Source organism: Trachemys scripta, chromosome 4 (assembly GCF_013100865.1).
Source record: "Trachemys scripta elegans isolate TJP31775 chromosome 4, CAS_Tse_1.0, whole genome shotgun sequence".
Lineage (NCBI taxonomy): Eukaryota > Metazoa > Chordata > Testudines > Emydidae > Trachemys > Trachemys scripta.
The window spans coordinates 19,820,959-19,833,033 of NC_048301.1; the positions used below are offsets into that span (position 1 = coordinate 19,820,959).

General features: G+C 40.1%; 1 protein-coding gene across 1 annotated transcript in view; it reads right to left on the reverse strand.

Moving 5' to 3' along the window:
• Positions 1-257: 257 nt before the first annotated feature.
• The window catches only part of KIF26A (kinesin family member 26A), a 129,144-nt gene continuing 117,326 nt past the window's right edge, over positions 258-12,075 (reverse strand). The window contains exons 11-16 of the mRNA XM_034768642.1: positions 10,325-10,487; positions 6,328-9,715; positions 2,784-2,974; positions 2,289-2,309; positions 1,777-1,927; positions 258-1,125 (exon numbers count right to left, since the gene is read on the reverse strand). Of these exons, the coding sequence (XP_034624533.1) occupies positions 947-1,125; positions 1,777-1,927; positions 2,289-2,309; positions 2,784-2,974; positions 6,328-9,715; positions 10,325-10,487 (4,093 nt within the window). The 3' untranslated portion in view covers positions 258-946. The remainder of the gene's footprint in view (positions 1,126-1,776; positions 1,928-2,288; positions 2,310-2,783; positions 2,975-6,327; positions 9,716-10,324; positions 10,488-12,075) is intronic.

Here is a 12,075-nt window from a genome sequence, read left to right on the forward strand (position 1 = left end):
TATAGTCAAAACTATATAAAAATATGGACCTAACTTAAAATTTACAAAAACTTTCTTTTTTTTTTTTTTTGCTTGTTTTATGGTTTTGGTAATAAAACATAATTCTCAGTTCCTGTAGTCAGAGAAAAACAAACCACAATGCCCTTTCTAGATTTCCTCGAGTTCGGTTAACAACTCTAAAAAGATCAGATCCATGAAAACAGAGGTTAGTAACCAAGGAAGTAGTTAAGCAGTTAATATTTTATATATATATATATATATATATATATATATATATAAAACAAACATTTATTTTGATCTGAAAAAGGAATAATACAAAAACAGAACGTAAAACAATCATCTTGAAATTCCATAATACACTTTTTCAATAGGTAAATGTTCATAAAAATATCTTGAATCCTAACCAAGAAAACAATTATAATACAATTTTAGTTCTGCTACATAAAACAGCTTTTCTATTAAACAAGAAGGCAAGTTCAGGTATGAAAACATAATTTACTTATTGCTTGTGCTACAATGTTGGTTTTTTTACATATAGTCATAAATACACTATACAGTATAAAATATTTTATAGGAATACATTTTGTGGTCTGCTTAGGTTTGCTGGCTTTAATTCTAGCACCAAATACAAAAATTAAAATCAAATGAATTTTAAAGGCACTTTCATTGTTTTCTATTTGTTTTTTAAAGTCTTGGTTTGTCCTAGATTTTTCTGCTTTTCTCTGTTAGAAACAACGTTTATTTCTATTTTTAATCTTTGTACAGTTCAGGTCACGTAGAGGCACCATAATGATTTATAAACATTCCAATTCCTCATCTGTATCAGTCTCTACAACATTCATTGTGGCTTTATGTCTTCACATTTCCACTTTCACTTCCGAGTCCTTTTTCTTCTTCATGTTGGACAGTTTGGCTGCACTTCCTAAAGTCCCTTGAAAAACCACCTTCAAACTTCCACTTCTCGAACTCCATCTTGTGCATCGGATATCATTCCGATATCAAAACAGGTCACTATCATGACATGTGACTTGCACAGATTAACACACTGCTCTAGTTCCTCTGTCACTTGTTCCAGCGCCTCCAGATACTCCTGAGACTCCTTATCAAGGTGAGGGTCAACCTCAACTGTTAGCAAAAAAACAAAACGTTTATATGAGAAACTGTCTACAATAAAACATTATTTCAGATGCAGAATTTAACATCTTTAGTCAGCAGTAATTGGTGTCATCATGTAAGAAACAAAGTCCTAGGGTAAAAGCCTGTCCCCATTCAGCTCAAGTGACTTTTGCCATTAGCTTCACTGGAGTCAGAATTCCAACCCTAGGCTCCAATCTAGCAAAGAATGTAAGCATATGTTTAAGTGCTTTGCTGGAATAAGGCTCTGATTTCAACGCCTCAGTTTCCCATGTGCAAAATGAGGGTAATAGTACTTATTCCCTAGTATAAAATACCTCTATGGCTATAAAGCACTATATAAAGTACTTATTAATTATTATTATTATTATTTCAGTCTTTGTATAGTTTTGCCTCTCTCGTCTGATTGGACTGCTTTGCTAGTTTCTGAATTCTACTTACAGTACCCCGGTATTGCAAAGCAGTCCCATACCATACCAAACTTCATTGCTGGGCAAAGTTTGTTAAGGCCCCAATTCAGGTAGCAATTTAAGCACAGGCTTAAAGTTACGTAAGTTAAAGTTACTCATTACTGAAAGTTAAGCATGTGCATAAGTTCCTTGCTGAATCTGAGCATCACAGTGACTTTGGCGAAAAACTTACACTCTTCTTTCCACTTCTTTGGATCCATCATCAATCTGCACTTTGTCTCTTCCAACTCTTCCTTCAGACATTCATGCTTTGCCTTCACTTCTCTAATCCGCTGATGGCGCCTTTCTAAAATCTTCAGCTTGGTATTGAAATACATCAGACCCTTTAAAAGGCACAGAAAGACCACTTCATGAATCTGTCTGGCCTGGCCTCTGTCAGCATCACCCAAACCCTACCCACCTCATTACACTGTAACATTTAACAGGGTTTTTTTCTCTTCGCTTGAAGTGTGCATTAATGGATTCTAATCTACAGAAACAGCATGTCGCAATCAGCTAAGCATTTATTGCACTTTTCTGAATTAACATACATCTATAATATACTCTGAAATTGCTACTGTTTATAGAGAAATTATTTTCTCCATTAGTGCAAATAATAAACAGTCTAATAATGTTAAATGAAACTCCGAACTCTTTAAGAACATTAAGACATAGGAATTTGTAGTTACATAAAAGCATTCTTACCTTTTCAACATCCTGGAAAGGCTATTTTGGAAAAAAATGGAAAAAGAGGCATCAGAAGACTACAGAACTCTGGTCTCCAAAATAGAATTAAGTGAATTGTTTTCCAATTACGAGTAAATTAAACTCACAATATCCCTGATTTAATAGAATTCTAACCAGGATACTTTATGTCATTTACATAAAGAGTTAATGACCCCATAGTAGAGAGAGGCTGTAAAGTTTCATCAGGCAGGCTAAGATTATAAAATCTTCTCATAATGTATTCATTGGTATTCTCCGTTCATACCATCAGTCATGTTGAACACAATTAATTGTAGACGGTAATTATTTTCATTTTCTACGTTAAGGGCACCCCAACATATGAATTGTAAAATTAATAATTATAGTGCTTTAATTGCAATCAATTTCCTGAATACCAAACTAGCATTCAAGCAGTGATTCTGCCTGTATATTGTAATTTAAGTTGTCTGGAGTCGTTGTAAAATATGTACTGACCTCAGTTTCCTCTTGTCTGTGTCGCTGTAATCGTTCCACATCATCAATCTCATAAACTTTAATTTCAAATGGCTCTTTTAAAGTGCCTGGCAAAGGTGGTAGATCAACCCACTGGCCAGTGACACTGGGCTTTCTTCCTAGGGATGTAGCATCAGGCAATGGAGCGGGAATCAGTCTGCGACGCTGGAGACCTTAAATACATTTTTTTTAAAAAGTATTTTGCATCACATGGGACGTTATGCATCCAAAACCTAGGAGTACTAGTATATTGCAAAATATGACACAACAAAGAAAATATACAGGTTTTTAGGATACTTTGGGGGAAATGCTTTTTTTTTTTTATCCTTTTCTTTTAATAAAATAATGTAAGCAGTTAGGCCAGATCTTTGAAGGTATTAGGTACCTAACTGCAATCTGAAATCAATGGGAGTCGGGCATCTAAATAGCTTTAAGGATCTGGACCTTACTGTTTTGATGAGCTTTGGCATGCTCCTTGTTTGTCTGGTGGTGGTAAACAGCAGTAGTAGCTCTCCCAAGGGCCATCTAAGCATTAGTTCCTTATGCCAGCCTTCCCAAATTTTGTTTACTCACTTTCATGAGTGAGTACATTTCTTTTTGGTGAGCAAGTATGATCTCATTCATTTCTTCACTCTGGCAAAAGTAGTCAAGTAGGTTATGTGACGAGGCTGATAACGTTTGAGGATTCTGACAGGCTATTTGTTCTATGCCTAGGTTAATTCCAAGCAAGACTTGTTCAGATGAGATTCTCCACTTCATTCTATAGAACCACCCTCTCACTCCACCCCGTTGCATAACCCACCCCCCTTTGTCTTCTACCATAACAGCCGCCTGTTGGCCAACTGAACTGGCACATGGCCTCCTCTAAACTCAGCATCCAAGCTGCAAGATGCTGTGGGATTATTTCAGTGGGAGTTGAAGGCTTCTGGCATTTAGGGTAGCAACTTGCTATGCTACAACCTTAATTCTCCTCTTTTGTGTCCAAGCACATCACTTCCACAATGCAACAAAGCTGCAAAGGCCAGGGAACCAGGAAATTCACTTGCCACTTAACAAGGGTCTCCCAGATTTAAGAACAAGCAACACTATTACCAAGATGCATCAGGGCAAAAGTTTCACAAGGCAGAGACTGTCTTGGGCACCTGGGCACGTGCTGGTATTTGCTCATACAAAGCTGAGTGCATTGGTGCAGGCATTTTTTACAGTCGTGTGTCACCCTCTACTTTTTGAAAGACTAGTTCTTAGTGATGCCAATGCATCTGTCATTAATCAACAAGTGTACAGGGCATGTTCAGGCAATACTGAAGCCAGTAGCACTGATCCCCAGATCACTGGAGCCAATGACACCAAAACAAGTTGAAATGTAAGAATGATATTACAGCTTGTGCTCTTTGTCATGGGCAGTCTGAGCAGCTTCATGCTTGCTGACTCAGAGCTCAGTGAGAGAAATGTACATTACCCTCTAGTGACTCCCTTTTAATGGAGGTACAGAGGAACACTGGACTCTTTCAAAGGAGTTGCTTCCAAAACTTTCCGATCACAGGACGGAATCTTTGAGGGAGAAGTGAAGTAAAATTCTCCTCAGTGTCTGGAGTCTCATGGGGGAAAACCAGAGGTGTGACATTTTATAATTATTCCTTCTGTTCTTGTGGCCGCAGCTGAGTGCATCTGGGAGGGCAACACTGCACTGCTGCTTAGAAGAGTTTGACTGAAGCCCTCTCCAAACCTGGGTCTCCTACGTTGGAGTCAAGTGCTATGAGATCAGGTCAATTACTTTATAAACTTTACGAATGGTCAATAACAGAGGTAAAAGCTCACCAGGCCTCACTGAAAGTGAGATCTATGCTGTATGTGCTTAAGGAGTTATCTGGTATAAATATTCTTAATAAATGATTCCTTGCAAAATATGGGACTGCCAGGCAGCTGGGCCACATTAAATTAATCAATTCTGGGTATGTAATCAACTGGGCATCCTTTCCACAACCTCAAGTTATTCAGTCTGATTCACAGCTACAGGCCTGATCCTCCCCATCAACTAAAACCCCAATCCTGCAACCGCCTTCCAGCAGATGAAACCCCTCTGAAGTCAATAAACAGATGCAGTCGATCACATACACAAAGCAGATGAACTTCATGGTACCTAGTGGTCCCAATGTGAAGTCATTGGGGCTCCATGTGGACACAAGGGGCTACTTGCATGGAAGGGGTTGCAAGATTAAGGAGTAGGCTTCCATTGGCTTTGATGGTAGGATCAGTTCCCAGGATGAGTTTCTCTAGCACTGCTTTCCTAAGAGCTTAAATCCAGCAGAAGCAAGTCTCAAATCCACTTTGACAGTTTAGTATTAAGTTACCCTGGGAAGATGGTTATCATTTCCTATTGAATACTTAGGCCAATAATGGGTCTATCAAACCTTTCTTGTTTGTACGATATTGAATAAAACTCCTACGAAGTCCCACTTCATATATAAAATATATTAGTGTGTCAGAGTATGAAGCATTCAAAAAGTAAGGTATAATTTACCAACGAAGACAATTTCAGCTGAAAAAGAAATAATTTGTCATTTTTAAAGACCTAATAAGCATTTCCTGGGGCAAAAACAAATACAAATCCATCAGTGAGTAATGCCGTCTCAATACGTGTGCAACTTTACACAGCTGTTAATATTGATTTGTAGGAGAGGTTGATGTGCTATGAAAAGAGAACTGCTGCAAGTGTTGCACAAGGTCTCTGAACTGATTTATTGCCAGAAAGCACCATAACATATACATTAGTTTAACTCATTTAGTTGTGCTGGCACAAGTGAATATCATGTGCACCTGCAGAGACTGCAATAATTACACCTTTCCAATTGACGTGTCAGATTCAGCAAGCCCAGGCTCAGAGGAGTATTTCCTACCCTACTCCCACACATAATCCTACCAGAAGTTAAAGGTTGCAGGAGCAGCCTTTCAGTCAGTAGCTATCATTGCATGAATTGCAGTGGATCTCCAATAACGACCACGGTATTTCTGCTAGAATAGTAAAAACTATTTCCAAAACGCGGACATTAGAAGCATGATTCTGAAGCCGTTACCCACACAAGCAGCATCAATGAAGCCAACAAGTAAATGCCACTGAAGGTCAATAAGGGTGGTGGAATTTAGCCCTTGTTAAACAGCCAATCACTTTGGTTTTGTGGTGGATTTAGAAGATTTAGGACAAACGTCAGTGAATGGAAATCACACCTCTCTGAACAAAACAGAAGACTAAGCAGTGTATCTCTTTCATAATTTAGCTTTAAAACTTGATTTAAAAACTACAAAGCCTATAATTTTGTAATGAATTAACAGCATTAATCTACAATTAGTGCCTCTTTTATCCATATATATAATCTTCAACGTGGCTAGGCATCTAAATTCAAACTAAGTGACCTACCAGTTTACTTAAGAACCACAATAAAAACTCAACATTCTAAAACATGAGGAGAATATCAATGAATTTCTAAGATGGATGAAAATGAAAGCCCCAGTCACGTTAATTTTTTACCTGTTGATCTTTTCTTAGGGGACTTCAAACTCCTCATGCGTCCTGGTGACGACATTCCACTTTCACTCATTGAGTCATGTGCGGAAGAGGCACTGCCTGTTGCTTCGCTATCGCGAATCATGCTTTCATAGCCACTGCTGCCACCACTGTGGTAAAAAAGGGCTGTCCTTCCCATTGCTGGTGGCAGTTCTCCACTTAAAACACTACTATTATCACTGCCATGCCCACTGCTATACCGCTGAGGCCTCCGGGGCGCAGTTATTTTGCTGTATGGAGATGGCAACACTGGAATTTGTGATTTTTCATCGCTGAGATTAATACCACTGTCATTCCCACTATCAGAGTCTGTGGAGCCTCTGAAATGCCCCATTTTGACAGAACTGCCAGATACCAGTTCATTAACCCGACTGTTGGCTGCCCTAATTGCTTGCTTTGTCCCCATAATAGTTCCTCTGCCAGGTTTGTTGTTGACACCCTGCACACATCGGGGGGTTGTTTTCCCACTTGGAGGAATGCTAGAGCTTTTTCCAATAGACTGAGTCAGTGATTTTACAGAGGAGCTAAGCGACTTTGACCCATTGGTAGAAAGGCTGCGGCTTTTGTTTCCATTTGCTTGAGCCTTCTGGTTAGTTGTACTTTTTACCTGGCTGTTTTTACAGGGTAAAGGTGCAGTATGTGATGGTGGTGAAGTCACGTTAGAAGCTACAGGGGGAACTCCCAGCCGTGGGACCGATCGTCCCGTTCTACCATTGTTGATGCTAGCGTTGCCATTTTCCCTAGTTGTATTTGCTTTGGAGCCAACTGATGTCAGACTATCAGACCTTTCCAGAGACATGTGACTCCCATAGCGATGAACAGCTTCACTTTTAGCTGCCTTAGTCTTTAAGCTTGAAGTCATTTTAGGCAAAGAATGGTCCCCCTTGAGGCTTGTTTTACAGCTGGTACTTTCACTAACCCAAGATCCAGCTTTTGATCGCAATTCTGCCTCTTCCTCAGCTTTTGGTGTTGCAACTCTAGGACAGTCCAGGCCTGCAGCTTTGCCCCCACTATTTGCGACCACCACATTTTTCTGTTCTAGGCTTGATTTACGTACAGGAGGTGTTGGAGGTATGGTCCCATTTGGCCTAGGTAGCATGCTTGACTTTTGTGGCAGAGTCTTCTTTCCCAGGGAGGTTTTCAGGCTGCCAACAGCAAAGGCAGCTTCAGAACTTCCCCTAGTCACACCTTCTGATGGAGCACTATTACTATGTGCTACTGGCATCACGCCCAGCGTGGTGGCTCCTCTCTTAAGCTGTGGCATTTTCATTGCTGCTTCAGATTTTTTAGTGGCTTCACTGGAAGATTTGCAAGCCATTTCACAACCATCTACAACCCTCTGAGAGCATGCAAGCATCGTCTGTGACTTAGTTGGCTTGGTTGCACTGCTGAAGTATTGGGCAGCTTTTGTTGGCTGCTTATCAGTACCAAATGTGTGAGATTTTGGAGACAGCAGAGATTCTGCGGCTTTCGCTTCCAAGTGATTATCTGTGCGCACCAGCCAGGGATCTTCAAACATACTGTGTGGATTCTGCTGTTCCCTGTAGCTTACCATGGCATTATTGTGGGTTGGAGATGAGGTAGTTTTTGTTTTCCTAGGAAGACTAGAATGTATTGTTTCTATCAACGGTGTACCTCGAGAGTTGCTAGATTTAACTTTTATGGGCTGATCAGCTACACAAAAAGCACTTTTCATCTGAGATGCTTTGGTTAATTCAGAGGTTTGGGGGCTTTTGTTGATGCCTGAAGACATTTTGCTAGAACTTATACTCTCAGTTTCCAGCTCTGAGAAACAAAATCCACTGTCATTCAGGGAGCTTTTCAATGGGGTGGTTACATTGGGCAAATCCAAGTTAAAAGGTTCCTTGGACTTATTACAGTTGTAAGATGATTGGGCAACAAAACTGTCACTGGACTGGGCTCCATCACTTTCAATTGTACAAATACTAACTTCACTAAGCCAAGAACTGATGGAGGAACGTCTGCTGCTGGAAAACGGATCCTCGGCAAAGGGCAAAACAATATCAATATTTACACCAGTAGAGCTTGCCTGTGAGGTATAAGCATCAAACTCATCATTTATACTGCTAATAATACTAACCGGCCTGGAACCTGATGCAAGAGCCTGAAGGGAGCAGTCGCTGTTAAAGCTAATGATACTGGCAGGCCTTCCATTATCTAAAATTCCACTGATGGATAGTTCCTCTACCACTGTAAAAACAAGCTCATCCTCTCCATTCAGCTCCACAGGCTGCTGCAAAGTCACCGTGGTGGTCAGTATATCCCGGTCAAAACATTTACCTTTGAACGCTGAGTGGAAACTATGTACCTCGATAGCACCAGATTGATTCTGGGTGTTACTGCCAACTAGAAATGTGCTTCCTACCAAGTTGTGCTCAGGTTTGCTAGCCATTTGCTTACTCATTCCCACAGGAGGAGTCCGGATTGCATTGCTATTGTCCAACTCTGAACATGCTTCTTTGGACTTGAGGGTCTGATCTTTCTGTTGTGGGGGTGTGGGCGCAGGGCTTGGTAAAGGTCTCTTCACATATGAGGACTTTTCTTTCACTACGGGTTCAGCTGTGGCCTTACTCTGCTCTTGACTCCTAGTAAGGTTATATTTTGATGATTTCAGTGAATCTGTGATTGTCTCTCTCTCTTTCTCGCCATCCGAGGCTGAGCCTAGTTTTTTGCCTTCAGCTTTGGTTTGCAGTTTGGAATGTTCCGCTTTGAAGTGAGGGGCGTTCTTTTCATGACAACTGCCACCCCTTTGCACAGCAGCCTGGAAATGAAGATTATGTCCTTTTTTTGGAGAAACTGTTTCCTGTGGAACAGGTTTTTTATACCCTCCAGATGGAGAAGATGGTTTTTCATTTACCAGTTTAGACTGCACATTTTCTATCACTGTCACTGGACTACAATTTGATGCAACAGGTGTTTCTCCACAAGCAAACTTTATAGGTTCCTCACTTCCATCAATGAATTCTAACCTTTCTTGCAATTCAGCAAAAGTGTTGCACTTAAAATGGTCCTTGTCGGAACTTCTAGCAATAGAAAAGTTGTCCTTGCTTCTCTTTTTGTTAAGGGAAGGAATTATGGGAACAAACTCTGGAGGCCCTTCATTATCTGTTAGTTCCCTGTCAGACAAAGCTGCACCATTGGGACCAACATAGATGACGGTGTCACAAGATTGTTCACTGCTGGAGGAATAATCAGGATCACTAGAAATACTCAGTACAGGAAAATCAGGGTCAAGTGCTACAGTTCTTGGGTGAAAAGGTCTCAAGTGAGGTGGTCTTCGTACATGGCCTTCTTCACATGAACTTTCTCCTCCAGATGAGCTGGATGCATACTATTAATTATAAAAAAAGAAAATCTTTATTAATATTAAATGTATTTATAATAAGAGAGGAAATCTTAGGGTTCTTATATACTCTGCTTTGCTTTCACCATCAACCACAATTGTGTCTAGTGGAAAACCTTTACAATATGAAGTTAAATAACAAAACTTATCTATGTACATTTTAAACATGATATGATTATTATATTAACCAGTTTACCACAGGTCAGTTTCATAACATCAAAATATTATGTTGTCTTTCAATCTTAGCATTTTACATTCTTTCCTTTTTTTTTTTAATTAAAACAAGTTGAACCTTTTGCAATAGCCCCACATAAAATCAAAGGAATATTTGCAATTATCCCACATAAAATCAAAGGAATATTGATCTATTGTGTGTATGTGCATGGGAGTTTGCATAAAATTCAAACACAAATGTTTCAGGACTAATAATCAAGTGGAATAACAACAGCTTTGGGCCAACACGTTTGTCAATTTCTCTACCAAGCTTTGATGCATTTTGTATTAGTCCTCATTGTTTAGAAGTCCCACATTCCCCCACCAAGGGGTTCAGAGAATTCATTTTCAATTAAATTAATTGCAGCTTGCTTGTACACCAACCTTGGATTTCTTCTTTCTCATTCGGTGGATTCGTGATGCAAGCTGAATTGTCATGAGAGTTTCTGCATAATTTGCTGGGGAGTCAGAAATATGAGCAATCATGGTTGTTCTACAGTTGATGTTCCCAAATGATTCTCTCAGCAACATAGTCAACTTGTTGTCCCTATGTAATAAATAATAATACTAGGATGGTTTAAAAGAATTCTAGTTCCTTTTGCAGACTTTTCTAAAACACCAAGTATTATGGTTTCATTTTTATAGTGTACATGTATGTATGGTATAGGTAGATCTGAAATATACATGATCTGTACATATTTAAAACATGTCTAAGCGTATATACACAGAGATACCAAATTTATTCCTCTACCTGCATATTTTTAGTTCTTTGTTAATTTGGGCAAATCCAAGAACTATTCACTTTACTAGCAGTTCATCATGAAACAGCTTACAAACACTATCTTTTTATCTCATTAGAGCTAATCTCTGGTACTTTGAATGCACCATCACCATGGTACTTAACCTACAGGTGAACAGTTCATGTAACAAGAAATAAAATAACTTTATATTACTGAACAGACACAGTCAAGAATACCCTAACAAATATATTATTAGGCAAAGATATTTTTAAGCCCCGTCCCACCTAATTCCTTCTCTGCCATTTTAAAAGAGACCATGACCTGGGCATTCTGACCCAGAGCATGATGCAAAGGAATCTTCCTTTCCTCCTGGTGTGCACAGAGGAAGGAGCCCATACACCAGATCCACAATTTGAAGCATGGAGAAGAAAGAGTTCCACAAAGCTTCTCCTTAGTAAGTGGCAATACAGCCGTCCAGTGGACGTTACACAGCCTGATGCAGCAGTGCACTGGATGTTCCGCTATTCAAGGGGAGAAAAGAGATGCCTTGAACGCCCACCTACTTGAAAAGTCTGATTACCCAAACACTCAGACACGCTTTATAGCCCGATCTGTGGCTATGGATGTGGATATAAGCTCGCATATACCATAACATGCGCAACTTTTTGGGTGGATACAGCTATATCACAATGCTCATACACTGAAGTAATTATGACATTTGCTATAGTTCTTCTGTGTGGCTTAGGTGAAGATTTAGGGCCAGATCCTGGCTTCCATTCTGCCCACTCTGCTCTGGCAGCACAAATCCAGTGGAAAATTAGCCTCACTGGCTGTCCAAGGATTTCCCTGGGGAAAAGGGAATCATCAGGTGGTATATGGCCAAAGTGGTCTTCAGCCATATCCAGTGCAGCTGAGGAGTCATTATGCTCTGTATGCCACAGTTGCCAGAAAAGCTACTTAGGGGCTGAATGCAACTGGCACAACTTAGAACACTCCTGAGGCTGCTCTAGGTTGCTCCTCAGAAGTTGCCTGGCACCTGGTGGCCTGTGTTTAGGAGTCATCTTTACGTTTTTGCTCACTGAGCTGGGCTAGGTGGCAAAGGGCTTGGTCAAGAGGATCTAGCCATTCACTATTCTAGTCCATTCATTCAGCTGGCAACTGGCCTAAGAAAAACACCTGCTTTCATCTAACACAAAATGAAAGAGCACCTGCTTCATATTCCGCACTGGATAAATATGTGAAATGACATGAGAAATAAATGAGGCACTAACTTACAACTCATCTTAGCAAGCAGCAATTAAACTCTGGTATGAAAGGCCAAATTCTACCAGTGCTGTCTGTGGCAGGTATGTCCTCTTTAGACTGGGCCCCCTGCAGATATAAATGTGTTCCCTC